Source organism: Neovison vison, chromosome 4 (genome assembly GCF_020171115.1).
Source record: "Neovison vison isolate M4711 chromosome 4, ASM_NN_V1, whole genome shotgun sequence".
NCBI lineage: Eukaryota > Metazoa > Chordata > Mammalia > Carnivora > Mustelidae > Neogale > Neogale vison.
The window spans coordinates 228,878,479-228,899,950 of record NC_058094.1 but is presented as its reverse complement, the minus strand read 5'-3'; the positions used below and the strand labels follow the sequence as shown (position 1 = coordinate 228,899,950).

The 21,472-nt window shown below is 47.8% G+C and overlaps 1 protein-coding gene across 2 annotated transcripts in view; it reads right to left on the bottom strand.

Annotated features, from left to right (window-relative positions):
- Nucleotides 1-21,472, bottom strand: part of RBM33 (RNA binding motif protein 33) — a 127,886-nt gene that overhangs the window by 60,345 nt on the left and 46,069 nt on the right. For both annotated transcript variants that reach the window (XM_044246909.1, XM_044246910.1), the window contains exons 6-8: nucleotides 10,086-10,257; nucleotides 4,553-4,761; nucleotides 497-776 (exon numbers count right to left, since the gene is read on the bottom strand). In XM_044246909.1, the coding sequence (XP_044102844.1) occupies nucleotides 497-776; nucleotides 4,553-4,761; nucleotides 10,086-10,257 (661 nt within the window). The remainder of the gene's footprint in view (nucleotides 1-496; nucleotides 777-4,552; nucleotides 4,762-10,085; nucleotides 10,258-21,472) is intronic.

Below are 21,472 nucleotides of genomic sequence, written 5' to 3'. Positions count from 1 at the left end.
ATCACCAGCGCAGAGGGTTTTATCTGCTCTTTTTCAGCAATGCAACTAAAACGCCAGAGACCGAGAAGTCTCTCAATGGGTGTGGGCTGAGCAGAGGGTGAAGACACGCCCCACACCCCCCACTCCGAAGTGGCCTCCCGGCTGCCTGTGGTAGCGCGCAGTCGCGTGGCTACTCATGGACCCGACCACCAGGGCGGACGGGGCGGCAGGCACGCACGGTGCCAACACTCCCCTGGAGGACTGATGAAGACTACCAGCTTGGGCATTTCTGCAATGACCTCTGCTGACCCTGAACTTGAGAAGTTGCTCAGTGCTTCCCACCACGTTATAAAACAAAAGGAACAAATTCTTAAGCAAACAAGTCTGGCCATCAAGCTGGCAGGTGCCTGGGGCAAGGGGAGGAAGCAAAGAAGCCACGCCGTCCTTACAGACGTGCCCGTGAGGACGACTTGGCCGTGGGACCCCGTAGCTTTACAGGAGCAGAAGAGACACGTACCTTGGACGGGCGTCACCACCGCCCCTTTGAAGTGGGGGTTTATGTGTATGTTCTTGGGCTGCTGGGGGGTCACGGGGGGCGGGGTCATCATCACCCTCGGGGCCTCTATCTGGGGCGGCATGTGCACGCCCTGGGGGGGCGAGGCGTGGTGCGGGTGCTGCAGGGGGAGCAGAGGCTGCAGCTGCTGCTGCTGGAACAGACTTCGGATGGGCTGCGGCGGCGGCGGCGGAGGTGGCGGCGGCTGCGGCTGCGGAGGAGGGATTAATCTTGGAGAGTGCGTCTGAAAACCACCAAAAAAGAGGAGACAAATTCACAGAAATCAACATTCAGAAGAAGAGTAAGGGAAGGCTGACGCCTTACAGATTTACCCTGTGAATTTACCGGGAGGGATGGCTGTGAAGTAAGTTTGCAGGGACAACTGGAGTCACACTGTGGGACCACTAAGCTGTACGGCCCATCCCCAGCAAGCTGCCTCACAACGCGAACCAGCCTCAAGCAAGGAGGGAAAAATCACAGCCTCAAAATAACTCGCTTGGGGGGGGGGGCACCTGGGTGGCTCAGTGGGTTAAGGCTCTGCCTTTGGCTCAGGTCATGATCTCAGGGTCCTGGGATCGAGCCCCTCATTGGGTTCTCTGCTCAGCGGGGAGCCTGCTTCTCTCTCTCTACCTGCCTCTCTGCCTACTTGTGATTTCCATCAAATAAGTAAAATCTTTAAAAAGATAAAAAATAAAATAACTCACACAGACTCCAAAAGTTCACAAAATTTTGGTTCAGCCAATAATATTGCCCAGAGCAAGCCAAGCACCGTGCTGCAGGCTGAGCCCGGGCTGCCCTCGCCCTCCCCACAGCCGGTCCTGCTGCTCCTCTTCCAGAAAACCAGGGAATAAAGACAGGGATGGGCACAAGCAGCCATGCCAGGCACAAGGCCTGCAAGAAAAGCCCAGCTACCCGAGGCGGCGCGGGACAGGAGGAGGGAAAGGGCAGAGACACGGCTGCTGGGAAAGCAAGGGAGCAGGGAGACCGTAGCCATGGAGACAGAAGACGGACAGAGGAAAGAAAACAGACACCCAAAGCAGTCAGGGGTCCCGGGGTGGTCCCATCAGACACCAGACCCAAGGGAGGGACGCAGCCACAAGGGCACGATCGCTGAGCACAGGGCCACCCCGTGTCCTAAGCCCCTATGTCAAGGTCCAAATACAAAGTAACTGGCGTCCCCCTCACCCAGACCCCCCAGCCCCGACGATGCACTGCAGGGGCTCCTCGTGCCAGTCCTGCCTCCACAGGCCGGGTAGCCGAGTCCAGACCACCTGCGTGCACAAGCCCTGCTCACGGCCACTCCTGAGGCCGGCCACGCTCAGGAGCAGGGGTGGCCTCTTCGCAAACACACCGTCTAACGCAGCACCCGCCTTCCCTGCCGGGCTGCCCGATGCCGGCGGCTCCCGAACCCCTGGCGCCTTAAGGACGGTGGTTCCAGCCCGCAGTGCGTGCGGGCACCTACAGACAGGACGCGCCCGAGAGCTCACGGCAGGTGAGACACGCCGCTCGGCGGGCTGTGGCGAGAGCCGAGCGGAGGAAACGGGCCACGGCTGGACGAAGAGCAACAGGGAAAGAGGCATCTCAGAGGCACGAAGACGCTTTGGAAACCAAACTGTCTGCGGCCTCGGCCTCAGCCTCAGGGAAGACTGTTCCAGAGACCCCCGGGGCCAGCCTACACCCACGGCTACCCACGCTCGGGACGCCAGCGTGCGCCTCTTCTAGCGCACGGCGGGGGACGCGTGCAGCGCAGACAGGACAGTCAGGGGGCCGGGCAGCAGCGCGCACAGAGGCCGTCTGAGCCGGCTCTGACCTGACGGTGAATGCGGGGCGCGTCCTCCGCTCACGAACACCAGGCGTGCTACGGAAATCCCGCGTTTGCGACCGGGAGTGTAGGGACTGTGAGCCACCCGCGTGGAGAGGCCCGGGGCAGCTGGGGAGCGCAGAGCTGGCAACAGGGAAGGGCCAGGGACTCAGACGTGCACAGGGAGGGCCGGTGGCAGGAAGGCGATGGCACCCAGCGTGAGCTCTGGCCAGGAGGAGGGCTAAGAAGGCCGCTGCAGCGGACAGAAGGGGGAGAGCACCACCCAGCCCGATGTAGGAGGCTCGGGGCCCAGGAGCTCCGCGGGGCGTGCGAGGCACCCAAGCGCGGTAGGAAGGCCTGGCCCAGGGCAGGCAGCGACTCCCAGAGCACCTTGAGAGGAGCTGAAGGGAGCAGAGTCCAGGCAGCAAGAGACTGACCTAAGACAAAATGCACTGATGCAAGGACATGAGGAAGATTCTTCTTCCCAGAAATCTAGAGAGTCGGGAAGACAAGACAGCTCTGGGCTGGGGAGTAACCAGGACCAAGAGCGTTTGTGGTCTGAGGACAGACACAGGTGGGAGCGAGGTTAAGTTCATCTCCAACAGCTTCGGTCCTCCTGGCAAAGGGGAACTGAGAAGCACCTTGACTTGCACGGCTGGGCACCGAGCTTGCGGCCCAGAGCGCCACAAGGCGGAGCAGGTCACGCCACAGGCTTATCTCCAGTTCACAGTGAGCTGCAGAGCCCAGCTCGGTCGTGAGAATGCCGGAGACACGACACCCCCAGGGCGGCGGCCACGCCATCTTCCCCTTGGCTAAGCGCTCACGGCTCCTCTCAGCCCAGTCTCTCTTTGGGGAGGCTGGTGGGTTCACCTCCTCTCTCTGTGGACCTCCCCTTCTTTCCAGGATCACAGAAGACACAATTACACAAGAACAGGTCCCCCTCCAACACCAAGGAGGCCAAACTAAGCAAACTGGCTGTGCAGTACACGGCGAGACGCTGGGGGTGCGGGCACCGGGCGAGCAAGAGGAAGAAGGAACGAAAGGTCCAGTCTTTTTGCTGTGTGAGAAGCGTGAGAAACAAACAGCTGTATGAAGAAACAGCAGTTCTCAACATCGGCAACTTCTTTTCACTGAAATTAACCCGACTTCTCTCCCCTTCCTTTACTTCCAAGTCGGAATTCCCGTGCTGAACAGTAAGGCGCCCTTTCCCCCTCATCATTTCGCAAGTGAATGCCTCCTGACACTGAACACATCTACGAAGAGGCAAAGTGTGACCTTCCCCACATTCAGATAAAAATGTAGGAGGGACATGCACTAGTCAGAGAGGACGCATATTTGTATTAAATCAATTTGTCCTTGGAGAATGACTTCTGAAGGAAAAAGCCTAAGATCCTAAAGCTAACCAAAAGAATCCGAAAGCTAACCAAAAGAACATGTAAAAAAATAACCACTATAATTCCTTCCTTTGCTTCTGCGCTATCTCATCTTCGAAATGCACCCAAAACGCAACGGAGCTGAAATTCCAAGTATATGATTACGGGTAGGAGAAGACAGTTACTCCAAGAGAAGCCGCTCCACTTAAGGAGAGACCTCTGGTAAGCAGGATAAAGGAAGAACTACTCGGATAAAATCAACAGTACTACCTAGATCGGGACGTAACCCGGCCATCTTTTTGCGTACGGTTCTCGGGAGCAGCAGCCCTCTACGAGCAGGGAGGACAGAAGCCAGCCTCCCCAGTGGTTCTCGTCCCTTGAAGATACAGGCCTCTGGTTACTTCTTTCTCCGTAAGCAGCTGCATACAGAATCCTCCCACTACGCGAATACCAGGAGGAGTGAATTTGGACCACAAGTGAGAGGGTATTGTAAAGAAACTTTCGCCGTTATTCCTACGACAAAACCTTAATTTCAGGGCGCCTGGGTGGCTCAGTGGGTTAAAGCCTCTGCCTTCGGCTCAGGTCATGGTCTCAGGGTCCTGGGATCGAGTCCCGCATCGGGCTCTCTGCGCATCGGGGAGCCTGCTTCCCTCTCTCTCTCTGCCTGCCTCTCTGCCTACTTGTGATCTCTGTCTGTCAAATAAATAAATAAAATCTTAAAAAAAAAAAAAACAAAAAAAACCACCTTAATTTCAGACTAGGAGATGCACCCCAAGTCTGAGACCCATGAAGGCACACTTTGATTTCTCTCAAGTCTCGGGCTGTCGCCGTGCAGCTAACCCTTACCATGCCAGGAGGCTGCGTCGGAAGCAGGGCCGGCCTGTGATCTTTTATCCTCGCCCGCTCGCTGTGGTCTCTCCTCGGGTCTCCCACCCCACGGCACGCCGCAGGGCCGCCTCGCCTTCCGCCCCGCCTGGAGCCGTAGCGTCCCTGCTTGTGCTGTCGCTCTCGTTCTTCGAATTCCAGCAACGCGGCTTTGGCCTCTGCTGAAAGCTCTGTTTGAAAAGATGGGCAGATGTCAGAGCTCTTCCAAGAGCCGAAACTAATCTACAAGAGAAACAGGGAAGATACACATGACAAGACACCCCGAGGCAGCGAGGGCCTCACCCACAGGAGGTCACTAGACTGGCAGCGACACTCACAGTGCGTGAGTGACACCTGTTAGATGAAGATGCGGCCCGCCCGTGAACCTCACCTACAGTGAGGCACAAGAGCCACAGTATTTTCACCGGAGACCACAAAAATGTGCAGGGAGGGGCTAAAAGGAAGGGGCTGGGACCCGACTTCACAGAGCCCTCAAGCCACTGCCACCCTCCCTCCGTGCCGGCGGCGGTGCCGGGGAGGAGTGCGCTCGGCCAGGCCCCGGCCAGTGCACTGCGCGCGGAGACCACTACCGGCAGCAGGGCTGTGCGGTGGCACACAGACCCCAAATGAAGAAATAAAACACATTACTGCTTACGCTGAAGTAGACGAAACTATCAGTGAAAACACTGCGAATCCATTAACTTCATACAATGGAAAACTCATCATCATTTCCGATTTATCAAAAAAGACCTTTACTCTGTGAAAAAAGATTTCTATCCCTGCAGTCTGATATGGAATCTCCATCAGATGAAAGCAAAGGCACAGAAGAAAAAAAAACTCATTAATGCAAATGCTTGTGGGACACCCACGAGATGCTCACCTCTCTGACCAATGCTTTAAGGACACAAAAAACACAGACTCTGGCCCTAAAAAACTTCAGCTGGCACATTATTATAAATTCCTAAAAGAGAAAAGCTGACTTACTCATCTACGGTTCCTTTATTTTCAAATACTACCTGAATTGGGGTATCTTACATTAACAAATGTAAACCTTCTAAAGGTGTCACCGAATCCTGAAGGGCATCTTACACTTTCTTCCACAGTGAAGGGCGAATTTTAAACATTACCAGTTCACCTCCTACTTTGGATTCCATAATCACCACCAAACTCTTCCAAAATCTCTAAGCCACATTTCATTTTCTTGATATTGTTTCTATGGTATTGCCCTCCCCTTCAAATAAGTCTAGACCCCATTCAAAAGAAAATTTAATCTCCTTTTAACAAGCACAGACTTTTACTCTAATCTTGACTACATGATTGGTTCATATACACATTTTTTGCGGTGAATCAGCAATTATTTTTCTAGTGGTTCTAAGTGTCAAGATTAATTTCACTATCCCCAGTAATAAAATGGTTTCAAATGACATCTTTAATCAGCAAGTAAAAATGCTTTCCTCCAATTGAGACAAGCTGTCACAAAAGGTCACCAAAATATGACAGGATGGAAATTACATTTGTAACTTCAACTGAAATGTTAATTTCCTCTTAAGTGTTTTCTGAACTATGTCCATATTCTAAAGTAAAGAGACATAGTTGAATGTAACAAAGTTCTATACTGTATTGTCCTTTCCTACAATGTTTAATAACATTTGCATATAAATAATTTTTATAGCAGTTGGACTAATACATAATGAATAAATATTTATAGAATACACAGCTTATCTGGCAAAATAAAAATAACAAATGATAGTCTGAATATTTTTTATAAGAGAATTTCGATCAAGCAATTTGTTAAAAAGAAAAAAAAAAAAAAAAACACGTTGCTTGTACTACAAGGACCGTCATGTAAACTGAAGGCAGGATCCCAGTGCTGGCACTACCGGTCTTGTACAGTTTATTACTAGATGAAAATATTCTTCCCACAGGTCCTTGGCCTTAAACAAAATTAACTAAGGATATTATTTCAAGAGAACAATATGTAAAAACAGTAAGAATGTTCTTTCTTTAGGCTAAAGCAATAAAATGCAATTTAACATTTACATGTGCCAGTCAAATTTAGAATACTACAAAATCTTGATGCCTACTCACAGACTAACGGATAAAACAAGGCCTAACTGGAAAGCAGTCTTTGGGGCACCATGTGTGCTGCTCTCAAAGGGACTCTCAGGCCCCCTCCAAGGGCCAAAGCAGCAGCAGCTCTGAACTTCTGTGCTGAGATTTAAGAAAAACCAGTCACTAACACCTACTTTTTAGAAATGGTTTTTGACATTTCTATTCAAAATACATCACTCCCACACACGTATCAGTTCTAGAAACCCTTCTCAGCTGGGTTCCACAGAGAATTAAAACCCTTAGACCCTACGGCATCCTTTGTATGGAACGAGCAACTCTATCTGCTAATAAGCGTGTGGTTTTGTACCACCCTGAGGGAGACTGAGAAAAAGTCACATTTTCTGAAAGGCTTAGTTCCCAGAATGCTAGCTGACTCCTTACTTAAGATCTTAACCTACAGGAAAGCCCAAAATTCTACCTGAATTCAAAATCCACATCAGCAACTGCGTATCAGCTTCTGGAGTCCGCCCACTAAACAATCCCCGATCTGAACGCGAGAACAACTAAGACCCAACATCCTTGCAGGTTGTGCAGGGAACTCACTACCCACACGCAGGGTCAAAGGGTCAGGAAAAGGGGGTGCCAGAGCAGGATTTCAGGCTTCTTTTTAAAGAGTGGAAGGGGGGCGCCTGGGTGGCTCAGTGGGTTAAAGCATCTGCCTTCAGCTCAGGTCGTGATCTCAGGGTCCTGGGATCGAGCCCCCGCATGGGGCTCTCTGCTTGGTGGGGAGCCTGCTTCCCCCCCCCCTCTCTGCCTGCCTACTTGTGAGATCTCTGTCAAATAAATAAAATCTTTTAAATAAATAAATAAATAGATAGATAAATAAATAAATAAAGTGTGGAAGGTTCTCAATAGCAATCAATGATAACACAAAATCATTTTTGTCTTTAAAATGTTAAAAGACATCACTTGTCAAGAAATACGTATTATATGAGATGACACGTAGACTCTGGTAGCAAGATACCTACAAAGAGTAGGTAAACAGCTATTTCCAGTCAAATAAATGTTAGGTATTTCTATACAGAACCTGAAACCGCTACCTGCACCAAGTGCACGCGAACTGAGGGCCTGACGAGTAAAACTTAAGCAGATTTATGGTTCACCAGACACCGTAGCAGCTTCTCCTTCTCAATCAGTATTTTCTTCTACGTAAAATAATCTTTTGTTGGGAGAGTGGGGGTGGGGTCAGGGTAATAAGAGAGTGCACTGTTTTAGGAAACCAATCTGTAAATGGGACAGAAAAATTCTTTTTGTACCGGAAATAAGCCTAACTTTGAGTTACTAGAAACCTCGTGTTTCGAACACTATGCTTGTCATGTCAGGGCTCACGCATATGGAGCAGAGACAGACACATTTAAGCACCATTTCCACTTGCCCTATTACCTGGCTAAATCGGCACAAATGCATTTAAACCTAATTTCTTAATGTTTAAAAGAACGGCAAACGTCCAAACTGTTTATGCTTGTAGCCCCCCCCCCACCTCTAAGGACCCCAGACTCTGTACCCCTGTATTGAAAGGCTCCGGCCTGCCTACCACTAACCCCTTCCAACCTCTTCTCTCAGGAGGTACAAATGACCCTGAAGAGAGCAAAATGAGGCAAAGGTCCCGAGATGGAGGAATGAAAGCAACAGAGACGATGAACACAAGCAGGACGAACACCTGGGCTGTCAGTGCCGGGGCAGGTACAACGCACAGAGATGACCCCGGCTGAGGACAGGAGGTGGGAGAGGCATCGGGGTTCAGGGGAAAGTGACCCTCACGCTGGCCTACAGGAAGCTGGCTCTGGACGGAAAAGGCCCTTCTCGGTGTTTGTCGAGTGACGTCACACCCTTAGAACCTGCAGCTATCCCCGTTGTGACGATGTGCACACAAGTTCCACACTTGGGAGAACAATGCCACAGCCGCTACAAAACCGCAGAGAAGTGATGAATTCTCCCTCTGTGCCGTTCAGCCTGGGGCGGCCACTCTCCCTTTTCATCCTACTCCAGCCCAAGCCTGAGACACCTGCTCTGGTGTGTAATGTTACCCATCCCTCCTGCTGAAAGATGCACTTCTGTTCTGTCCCATCATCCCGTGTTCCCAAGGCCGACGGCACGTCCTCTTTCTTAGCAACTTATGCCGTCCTGCTTCAGCCCGACTGGCAACTTCACAGCATAACTTGAGCTAAGTGCAGAGCGTTCTTGGGTCAAAAGCTAGAAGAGGGGGAAATCAGAGGGCAAAGAAGTCGAGACTGCCAGGAGTCCAGCAGTAATCGCCCCATAAATCTCGCTGCATAAAGGTAACATGGTAAAACAGGCTCGCTGTTCATCTGTATACACCGGGAGCCTGGCCCCCTCGTGCAGAATTCCCACCTGCCACTTACAGACCCGTGTTCATGTTTCTAAGTGAAAAGGACTATAAAAAATGGTTAAGAAGTGATCAACGTAGTGACTGACAGTTAGTTCCTCGATTTTTATTCTGACCAAGACCCGGAAGTGGGTGAGCCCCTCCTCCCACTGTCCCACGCCCTCTCCCTAGAACCCAGTACAATATCCCAACGGGGAAACTCTATGACCTCCCCCAGCCCGAGAACAAAGCACAGTACCCAGACGTTCTTAAAGAAGAATCCTAGAGCAGCAGGGGCACCACCGCCTGCCAACTCCTCAGAAACGTGACCATCCTGTGCAGCGCCCTGAACCAACACTCAGGAGAGCTGGCAGTGGGTCCGGGAATCTGTGTTTCAACAAACCTTCTAGGTGATTCTGTTGCTCAAATTGGAGAACCACTGCTCTTTCCTCTGCACTGGACACTGGAAAAATCAAACCCCTAGGGGGAGGGGAGGGTGACCAGTGAAGGGCCCTCTGCTCTCAGCAACGGCCTTCTGCGGGTCCTGCAAAGCAGCGTCTGCTCAGAATGACGGTCAGTCAATCATGTCTATGAACAAGGTACCTTAACTCATAAAACATGGAGAGGAAATGACATCCAGGAAAAGAAAACAGAAAAAAGATGGTTATAACGACACTAACGGGAACAAAATGCGAGTAGTCTGGTCCAGAATCAGCCTTCCAGAAGGCTCAAACAGCCCTGCGCCACTCCCACACCTCCCCGAGCCAGCAGGACCTGCACGGTAGATGCCTGAGAGCAGGCCCAAGCCATCCACTCCAAAAGAAAAAGCTATTAAAAAAAATAAGCAATCAGATACTTTATTCAAATATTTTTGGTCCAGAAGACAGTCACTTTTACAGAACGTATTCTACAGCGCCGTAACTCAGCTCTAACGTCACGCAGCCCACGCGCTCTCCGGACGGCACACAGTAACCTATGGAGTCAAACTGATTCTGCCCATCTGAGCCGTCACGACAGAACGATGAAGGAAGCTGACACGGGAGTGAAGAAGGACGGGAGACAGGCAAAAAAAGTTACCCAAAGTTTCTGGAATGTTCCTTCTCTCTCTAGTTACATCGGAGAGCCTAATAATTGTTCCTTCTTTCCTTTCAGTTTTGAAACGTAACCGTCCAGATTCTTCATCATCATCATCTTCTTCATCTGATTCTTCTTTTATGTCCTTCTGCAGTTCCAAAGTTTCCATACCTCCCTAGAGCGCCGACATACAAAACAGAAAGGGATTGAGACTGAGTTCACATCCTTTTGAATTAAATACTGAAGCATGATCAACACACACACACACACACACACACACACAAAGGTTCTTTATATTTAAGATGGAAAGATACTGTAAAATGTTCCATGACAAGGCCATGTTAAACACTGAACTGATTCCAGGAACAAATAATTTCAAACATTAAAAACAAAGTCAGAAAAAGTTCAAGTCTTGCTTGTAATTAATACACAATATATTTTTACTTATACTTCTGAGAGAGAAAACATGAACTTCTTCCTTCCTTCTCCACCCCCCCCATTTCCAATTTTTTCAAGTAGGCTCTGTGTCCGGCTTTGGGCTTGAACTCACAACCCCGAGACCAAGAGTCGTACGCCCAACCAACAGAGCCAGCCAAGGGGCCCAAGAACCATAAATTTCAAGAAGTCCCTGCTGGCCTCAAGCCTGATCCAAATTCCAGCAAAATTCAATGTATACGTTGAACCAGCCCTGGAGTTCCACGAGTCATCGGCATACGCCCCCCGTGTGACTTACATCGGATGAGAGCACACGCCTTCCTGTCACACAGGCTCAATATTCCCAGTCACTCTGACCTCAGCTGCCGTGACTTTTACTCTCGGCACGCGCTCCAAAACTGCTGTTAGGTCGGTCGGTTTCTTCAGACTCCAAAAACCTGTCCTCATTCACTCTTAGCCTCTCCCTTCTTTCCACATCCAGAGTTCATTTATCACTGCCTCTGCTCCAAATACTGCAACAGCGAAACTAGCTTTTTTCTCAGGCATGCTAAAACCAGCTTTTAGCTTTTATTTTATTACGTCAGCATTCCTACAGAAATATTGCCCAACCTAGTCCCAACTAAAAATTTCTTCATCAACAATTCTTCCTTTAGCCCTGATACTCCCGTTGATACTGACCACTTTTCCCCTTGCACTAGGAGTCTAGGTAACCTCCTGGGAGATAAAATACAGACTTACAAGTGCTAGGTTCATTTAAATATGTTTTGTAAATGTAAAGAAAACAGAATTTGCCCCTTTATTCTCGTGATTCATAATTTTAAATGTCCTTTACTCTCAAAGGAAACAAAGATGAACTACTTTATTAGAAAATGCACAAGAAGAAGTTTAACATAAACCAAAAATACAATGGTTTTCTATTCTGTCCCCAACACTTTCTGTACAAAAAGATCAACTATGAACGCACATACTCATTGCTATAAATACTCACGTCTCTAACATCTTCAGGAGTTCAATCACCTGAAGATAAAATGAGGACTGTATAATGACGATGATACAACCACCTTCCAGTATTCCGACAGTCAGTCTACCACGGAATTTTAAAGTACCCATGTCCTGGCATTTGCTCATTTGAGATCAGTATTTCTGTCTTACTGAATATCTGAAACCAAAATGAGTAACACAGACGATGGACCCAGCTAGGCTTGCTCCAACAAAGGTCAGCTCATTTACGAAGGATGCTTCCCATTTCCATAAGGCTCCAGAGCAGCGCTTCTCCAATCCAGCGTTCACACCCATCCCTGAGAATCCTGTTACAACAGAGACTGTAATTCTACACGTCCACAGTGGGGCCCGAGACTGCATTTCTAACAAACTCCTAACATGCTGGTCCAGAGACCACGCGTTTTGCGTGGCAAGGCCACAGAGGAAGAAAGAAATGGCTACCAATAAAAGCAAAGATTCTACTTCCTACAATGGTCATTTCTAATGTAGCCATTAACAGTAATTTCAGTGCAAAGATTTTCCGAGCGAGTTTAACATAAAACAGGACAAGACTGAAATCAATAAAGTTTATTTTGTATCCAAATCTCCATCTAAGAAATCGAGAGAGGACAAGGATGAGCTGAAAATTGTTTCTTTGGAGCAAATACCACAGCCCGCGGGACACAAACCAACCCAGTCTACACCCCAGCAAATCGCCTTCCCAGACATCTCACCCCAGAGAAACAATCATCCCCGGTCACGTGAAGAGCCTGTAGGAACATACTGCTGTCTCCTGGGTCACCGGAACCGGATCGACAGTAAGCGAACGGCTACGTGAACAGGAGCCGCCCAACGCTCACCAGCAGCAACAGGGAATCGACTGTGGACAAACGCGTGGGGCGAACTCACAAAAGCCCGACGAGAGAAGCCGAGCACACGCCGCAGCGAGCGCACTCACAGGCCAGTCCCCGGAGAACACACCACCCTGGCTGCCGGTGATTAGAAATGGAGGGAAGGCAGGACCACAAAATGACAGCACACGGTAGTTTCTGAGCGACGGAACTCCTGGAAGGTAAGCTTCTGGCTGCAGTCTCGGAGGCCAGTCAAGCCTTGAACAACATGAAGGACAACACAAGCCCAGAACCCCCACGCTAAACCACGGCCTGGCTTCGCCTGCCTCAACCACAGCCGACCGCTGGACAACCTGCACTGAGCTAGACTCGTGCCTTTGAGCACCTCTTGTTCTAAACACTGGCTCAAAAAAAAAAAAAGCATCTTTTTTAGCCATATGATTTACAGAATCAAATAACCTATCTGCCAACTGCTGAGTTTCTCCACGTATTTTTTTAAAAATATTTTACTTATTTATTTGAAAAAAAAAAATATTTTACTTATTTATTTGACAGAGAGAGACGGATAGCAAGAGGGGACACAAGCAGGAGGAGTGAGAGAGGGAGAAGCAGGCTCTCTGCTGAGCAAGGAGCCCGATGTGGGGCTTGATCCCAGGACCCTGGGGATTATGACCTGAGCCATCTAGGCGCCCCCTCCACAGTTTTAACAAGTACCAGCTAGTATTCTACCCATAAGTAAAAGCCCAATGAAGAACAGTGCTGGTGACATAAAAATCAAATTATCATAAGATACTATGGTGTAAGAAGTTAAATATGTGTATCCGGGATCTCATTATGAGGCTTTGCCAAAAATACACAAAGACTTGATTTTTAACTACTTAATTATCTTGAAAACCTGAAAGATGTAACTGTAATTCTTAACAGAGGGTACACATGAAAACCATCATGGAAGTTCTTAAAAATAGACAACTCTATCAAAATCTTGCCACATATAGTTGCCCCCTGAACAACTCAGGTTGGAAATGCACAGGTCCACTGTGCATTCCACTGCGTGTGAATTTTTGTTTGGTTAAACACAGTACTGTAAATGTCTTTTCTTTATGATTGTCTTAATAACATTTTCTTTCCGCTAGCTTACTTTATTGTAAGGATATAGTACATAATACATATAACATACAAAATAGATGCTAATCGAATGTTATCAGTAAGCTCTTAGCAGTTATGTTCTGGGGTAGTTAAAAGTTACACGCAGATTTTCAACTGAGCAGGGACCAGTGACCCTAACCCCAGCACTGTTCATGGGTTAAAGGTATAAAGAATTAGAAAGTCTAGGGCGCCTGGGTGGCTCAGTGGGTTAAAGCCTCTGCCTTTGGCTCAGGTCATGATCTCAGGGTTCGGGCTCAAGCCCCTCATCGGCTCTCTGCTTAGCGGGGAGCCTGCTTCCTCCTCTTTCTCTGCCTGCCTCTCTGCCTGCTTGTGATCTCTCTCCATCAAGTAAATAAAATCTAAAAAAAAAAAAAAAAGAATTAGAAAGTCTAAGGGAAAGCAAGATCCAGGCCTGCAGATATTTTTAAGTTCTCCAGATAATTCAGAAATGAACCTGTGATCTAAGCTTTTTAAAAGAAAATTCAATATTCTTTCCCAAACCCAAGGGGAAGAAAAACAGTCTTTCTCTGAAACAGGGTGGGAGAAGCATAGGGAACAGAGTTTTTAAAAATTTACCGTAAATTTTTAATGTTTACAGAATATTTTAATAGAGAATAATTCTTTATTATACTAAGAAATAGAAATCAAATACAAGTATTAATTCTACCAATTGTGAAAATTTAGGGGCACCTGGGGGGGCTCAGTCTGTTAAGCATCTAACTCTTGATTTCGGCCCAGGTCATGATCTCAGGGTCCTAAGATTAAGCTCCGCATGCAGTAGGCAATCTGCTAGGGGTTCTCTCTCTCCTTCTGCCGTCGCCCGCTCCCCACTGCTTGCTCACTCGCACTCTCCTTCCCCACTCCAAAATACACAAATCTTTAAAAAAAAAAAAATGGTGAAAATTTACAAGTTGTAGAGATGGAGCAATCAAATTGCATAAAAATTCTAACTACAGACCATTATCCTTCATAAATACATACACAAAATTCCTCAAAAAAACAAAAGCACATGGAATCTAGCAAAATATAAAACAGGAATATATCACAACTAAGTGAGGTTAGACAGAAGCACAAGGTTGATTTAAGATACAAAAAAATCAATTTACCAAATCTTAGAGAAAAATTCCAAATACATGTATATAGCACCCCTGCCCCCAAACCCTCCCGCCACCAGAGGCAGAACTCCAGTCCGTCCGCCCTTGAAGGGCCAGCGACAAGGGACTTGCTTCTAAGGAGCAGAGCACAGAAGAGGAAAGACCGTACTTTACAGACCTACTACCTGTAACCGGCAGACAGGATGCGGCCATGCGATCCAGGCTGACATCGGCAGCGAGGTCCCGTACCCAGGGGTATGATGGATGAGAAGGGCAGCCAACCTCTGTGGCATTCCTTCCAACCCCCCATGGCCCAGCATAATCACGAGAAAGTATCAGACGAGCCCAGACCGGAGGACACATGCTATGGGCTATGCGGCCAGCGCAGCTCTGGACTGGCGTGGTATGAAGAGCAGGCAGACCAGAGGGGACACACACAACAGTGTGGACCCCGGGACTGGATCCCAGAACAGTATGAGCACATACAAAATTCCTTGCGAAAGGGCAATGAAAAGTCTGGAGTCGAGTTAACAGTTTTTTTAAAAGCCAGTTTAATTCACATTAATAAAAGAAAAGACAAAAACCATAGGAGTATTTCAAAAGATGCAGAAAAGGCACTGACAAATTTCAACAGCCATTTCTCATTCTTTAAAAAAAAAAAAAAACTCAACGAACAAGACACGGAAAAGAGCTTCAATCTGATGAAACACACACCAACTTCCAGTGAGCTCCAGTCACTGACTTGAGGAAACACTGCGCACTTCTTCCCCTACCATCATACCATCAGGAAGCTGGGAAGAGTGAGTGCCTTCAGCATTTCTGTTCGTTCCGAGAGATGAAAAGAAATCAAAGCACAGGTAGGATATGAAGAATTAAAAGTGTGTGTATTAACATGATCTCTAAGCCATCAGTTTTCCCCGAGTCTGATGGAAAGATAATAATGCATTCCCTACCAAAATCCCAATCAGACTTTTAGTAGATATTGGCAAATCAGTTACAGAATTTATATGGAAATTCAAAGGACTTAGAATAGCCAAAACAATCTTGAAAAGGAAGACAAAACTGGTGGATTTACACTACCAGCTTTCATGCCACAGTAATCAAGACAGTGTAGTATCAGCAAGGGAACGAGAGGTCCCAGAAAGAGCCCCAAACTTAAATGATCAATTAATTCCCAACTTAAGCGCTAGGACAATTCAATGGGAAAGGAAGGTTTTACAACAAATAATGGTGCAACAATCAGATAAACATACATGAAAAAGTGAAACTCAGATACACACATAAACATATTAGCTGAGACAGATCACAGACCTAAACGACAAAGAGTTAATGCTAAGAAAGCTTCCAGAAGAAAACACAGGCTAGTATCTTTGCAGCTCTGGGGTAAAGATTTCTTGGGTCACAGAATTACCTGGTCTTCATCAAATTAAAATTTTGTGCTCATGAAAAGATACCTTTAAAAAAATTAGAACAGAAGCCACAGGCTCAGAGAAAATATCCACTATACATATAAACACCTGTCTGTCTATACATCTGTCTGTCGATCTAAGGGCACCTGGGTGGCCAAGTCAATTAAGCATCCAACTCTCAGCTCAGATCAGGTCATGATCTTGCGACTGTGGGATCGAGTCCCACGTCGGGCTCTGTGCTCAGTGTGGAGTCTGCTTCAGATTCTCTCTCCCTTTCCCTCTTGTGCATTCTCACTCTCAAATAAACAAACATCTTTAAAAAAACATCTACCTAGAACACACAGACAGGAGCTTTAGACAATGTATGTTCCATGCAGAACACATACAGATAATTTATATTCTCTATGTGGCATATACAGACTACGCACAGCATACACAGACAAAGATTAAAAAGAACCCATTTTTTAAAGACTAAAAATGGGCACAAGGAAGATCTAGAAGTGGAATCAGCACCAGGAAGGGCGTGCCGTATCACCAGCTATCAAAGCAGCGCACACTAAAAGCGTGAGGACACACCCAGTGCAAGAACTACATGGAAGGGACTGACACTACGAGTGACGGCGAACGGAGACTCTCGGGCAAGACCGCGGGAGCACAAGAGGATATGATCACTCTGAGAAACCATTTGGTGGATTCTCCCAGAATTAACTTCTACTGTCTCTCAGGAATTCCATTCACAGTTAATACCAAGGAAAATGAAAAGATACATCCACTAAAAGATACGTAAGATAATCTTCATAGCTGAATTATCCATGACTTTAGAAAAAAAAAAGGAAAAGAAAAGAAAACCCAGGCGCCTGGGTGGCTCAGGGAGTGAAGCATCTGCCTTTAACTCGGGTCATGATCTCAGGGTCCGGGAACTGAGTCCTGCGTCGGGCCCCCTGCTCAGCAGGGAGTCTGCCCCTGCTTCCGCTCTGTCTCTCAAACAAATGCAGATCTTTTTTATATATACTTTACTTATTTGCCAGGACAGGGGAGAGAGAAAGCGTGAGCACAAACGGGGAGAGGCAGGCAGAGGTAGAGGGAGAAGCAGGCTCCTCACTGAGCAGAGAGCCCAGCGCGGGCCTCGATCCCAGGACCCTGAGAACATGACCTGAGCCAAAAGCAGAGGCTCAGCCAACTGAGCCACCCGGGCGCCCCATAAATAAAGGTGAAAAGAAAGGAAGGAAGGAGGGAAGGAACCCACCCAAATATCTCCTCTATGGGGAAAAGGAACACGCACGGCATATCCCTAAAATGCCGTGAACTACTGGCATGTACAACTTCCAGAGTCTCGGAAACATGACGTGGAACACGAGAGTGAGACACAGAGTAAGGATTCTGTTCCCGTGAAGTTCTCGAGGAGGAAAGTCTATTTTAGGTGACAAGAACAACACTGCCTCCGCGGAGTCAGGGCCGACAGGACAGAAGGGGGAACGCTGTGGGTCACAGAACGGCTTCCGAGCAGAGGGAAGGTGGCACCCCGAACGCTCGGACCGAATCCCCGAACTGCAGGTTCCGGGATGTGCCCGCCCGACCGCCAGGGGCATACAGTGCGCAGAGTAAACGCTTTAAACAGGGCGCAGACTTCCTGGCCCTTCCCGTCGCTCCTGCTACACAGGAGGACAGCAGCGCCCGGGCAGGCCTGTTGGCCGCAGGGGACGACAACGAGCACAAGCGGCCCGGCGTCCCTACGATCCCGTCCCCGTCACCCGCCGCGAGCGCAGGCACGTCGAGCGCAGGCACGTCCGGGCTGCGACCACGCACCCATGTGAAGGCGTCGCTCCGGCAGGTTTGCCCATGGAAGGGGCTCCCAGCCGCACGGCTCAGACGCCGCCAACGCAGACTTCGAGGAGCTGAAGCAGCCACCGCGCCCCGCTCCGTTCCTCGCTCAAGGCGCACCCCAGAGCCCGTCCCCGCGCCGCTGCCGGGCGCCCACAGCTGGCTCGCCAACCCCCTGCAGACGCCTGAGAAACTGGATGAAAAGGCTGCATGGACACCGAAACACAGGCACCGTGGCAGGCTAAACCCGTCACTCCTCCTTCGGGACTCTCTTCTGGCTTCTTTAAGAAAGATGGAAGAGCCGCTCTCCAAAGCGAAAGTTCCGAAACGCACTACGGCAGCATGTGGCACGGGACACCCCTTTCAACACCTAAGACGGCACCACGCACAAATGCTCAATAATGGTATTTGAGACTGGCAGATCTCAGTGACTCTACAAGAAAGGAGACAAGCCCGAGATCTTCACGGCGGGGGGCGGGGGGCGGGCCGCCACCAGCAGGTTACCTGACTCCAAGGACTATCCGAGGGCCTGGGAGCGAAGCACATGGGGAAGGATTTCCAGTCCAGACCAAACAAGCGGCATAAACAAGGCAAACGTGAAGCAACCAGCAAGGACAGAGGATAGGAAAGTAAATATATTTAAAATATACTTAAAAACATGAAACAAATACACTAAACACACAAAATACAAATGCATTAAAAATATTTAAAAATATTTTAAGCAACAAAAATAAGACAAACCTCAACCGTAAAAGGACAGAAGAATAAGAAAGTAAATATAAGAGTAACTTTTTAAAAATACTTTCAAATACTAAATTTAAAATTAAATTTTGGGACATACAACTTAGAAGGAAGAAGCAAATACTCTACCTCCTCACAGATGGCATAAAAAAAGAAACTAGTCAATCTGGAGGAGAGTTTACTTTATGCTCTATAAAAAGATTCGTACTGAAAACAAACCTTAGGATGTTTCAAGCGGGACCTCAGGAACTTGAAATCACAGGAGTTAACAAATGCAATCTGGTTCTTTGCCTTACAAATTCCAGGTCAGAATCTTAACCATCCTAGGTCCCAATTTTAAAAAGTTAATCTGTTGGACGCCTGGGTGCCTCAGCGGGTCAAGCGTCTGCCTTCGGCTCAGGTCATGATCTCTGGGTCCTGGGATCAAGCTCAGCATTGGGCTCTTTGCTTAGCAGAGAGCCTGCTTCCCCCCCTCTCTCTGCCTGCTTGTGATCTCTGTCAAATAAATATATAAAATCTTTAAAAAAAAAAAAAAGTTATTCTGCTCATAGCAAAAATATTCTGAAGTATTTGGGGTACAAAGCATCAAATAATCCCACCATCGAGAGGTAACGACTATCAGCGTTTTTGTCCACACCCATCCAGATGTGGAGTCACACACACACTTAGATGTGCAAAGTTACAGGGAACTTAGGAGAGGAACTGGATTGTCTTCCTCTGTTCACTTTACGTGCCCAGCAGAGAGCGAGCGCATCTGCAGGTAAGCCATGGTCCCGAGAAGTCAGGCCACCCCTTTACCCTCCAGAAAACTCTACACTCGAGGCTGCAAACGGACGACTGGAGCACGTGTCTTCGAACACAGCGTAGAGGAACTCTCTTGGATGACTTCGTCGGGGGGAATTACTGAGCTGAAAGGACTTGAGGCTTTTGATCCCCTCGAGAAGAACGAAGGGTGTGCGAATATTCCCCTTCCTGCAAGCAAATGAGGCAGTTGCCACTGTTTCATGGAGGCTGTGAGAAGCCATCAGAGCCCGGTCACAGTTGAGGACAAGGCATCCCTCTGATCCAGAACAGTGTCATTTGGGGGCTGGCTCCCGGAGCGGATTCCCAGGTGCCGTGTGAACACCGTGGCTGAGCTACAGAAGAGACCCTGAGTGTAGGGACCCCCAGTCTGTTACAAGGAACAGAAAGCACACTTGCCCCTGGCCCCAGAGGAAGATACTCCATCTTTTAAGACTGTGTGTGTGCTTGAAAAGCTAGCTGAGAACAAAGGGGCAGTCTGTGCTTCGCTCACAAAATAGGCAGAAACATGAGAGACCCCCAGAAAAGTGTCTCTGGGCAGTTAACGTTTCTAAAATGGTCTCCCAACAGAATGAGACTGTAATCGGACCAGTCATTTTGATTTCTGCCAGTATTAAAAAACGTTAAATTATCCATTTTAATTTATTTTGTTGACTATGTTTTATATGTTTAGTGGTCATGTGCTTCTCTTCTCTTTGGATTACTCTCCCGTATTATTGACCCTTCTTCATATAGGAATGCTCATCTGTATGTGCTGAATATATTAACTTTGCTAAATATATTAATTCTTAGGCTCACATGCGAATTTCCCAAATATGTCATTTGTTGAACTTCTTCATGGTGTTTTGGGGTATTTACAGATGATCAAATCACTCTTTTCCTTTACTACCAAGAGTAGTAGAATGGTAATAACCAAGACAACTTCGTGCTCGTTTTTCCTCATTTTCTATCACATCCTTAATAATAAAACTCCCGGGGCGCCTGGGTGGCTCAGGGGGTTAAGCCGCTGCCTTCGGCTCAGGTCACGATCTCAGGGTGCTGGGATCGAGTCCTGTATTGGGCTCTCTGCTCAGCAGGGAGCCTGCTTCTCTCTCTCTCTCTCTCTCTCTCTGCCTGCCTCTCCATCTGCTTGTGATATCTGTCAAATAAATAAATAAAATCTTTAAAAAATAATAATAATAATAATAATAAAACTCCCAATTTTGGCTGAACACGTTGTCACCTCACACTGTCTTCACCAGTTTCCCCTGCTGTAGGTATGGCCATGTGACCAAGGCCTACCTCGTCAGATGCTTATCGCGGGCTACCTGAGAATTCTGCAATGTGGGTTCGGAGCAGCATGGTCCCCTCTGGGCCTCCAGCAACCCACAGTCTGGATGCAGACCACAGTAAGAAAGGCAGCCCTAGAACTTACCATGCACGTCAAAAAGAAGCCTATACACGATTACCTGAGGAGGCCTACACCAGATCGGAAATGCCCTCTGGAATTTTTTGACTTTAGTGTTCAAAAAAATTAGCTCTCACATTTGCTGAGTTTTCAGTTTTGCAGGTAAGCCTAAGGCCACTCGGTCACCATTATTAAAATGATTTCTTCTAATCTGCTGCCCGTTCCGTATGTGTATGTGCAGATGAACAAGTCTATGTCTGGTTGTTTTTTACACTAAAAGATTCAATCTTCCTGAGATCCACACTGATGTAAGGTATAAGGGAGCGATCCAACTTTTCCCCAAATGAGCAATCCTTTCTACGCATCTCTGAGATACTCTGTCATATTAGCCGCAGACAGGTATGAGTTCATTTCCTTTAAGGCTGGGTCCAATCATTAATGTTCCTCCAAAGACATCTCTCCAGAAGATACTTGAAAATCGAAGGCAAGATTACCATTCTTTTTTAATAATAACAACCCACTTTTGCTTTAATATTTTCATGACTACAGTTGAGGAATCAAAGTCTGAAATACCCAGATCTACCAGTCAGACCCAGAAAACAAGCACTTCCAGAAGGCAGCCAAGCAAGGGTAACCCTGCTTTTCTTTGATCGCTTCACACAAAAAGTGTGTATCTCCAGACATCAGTAGACTTTTCTCATCCTAAAATATCCTATAAATACAA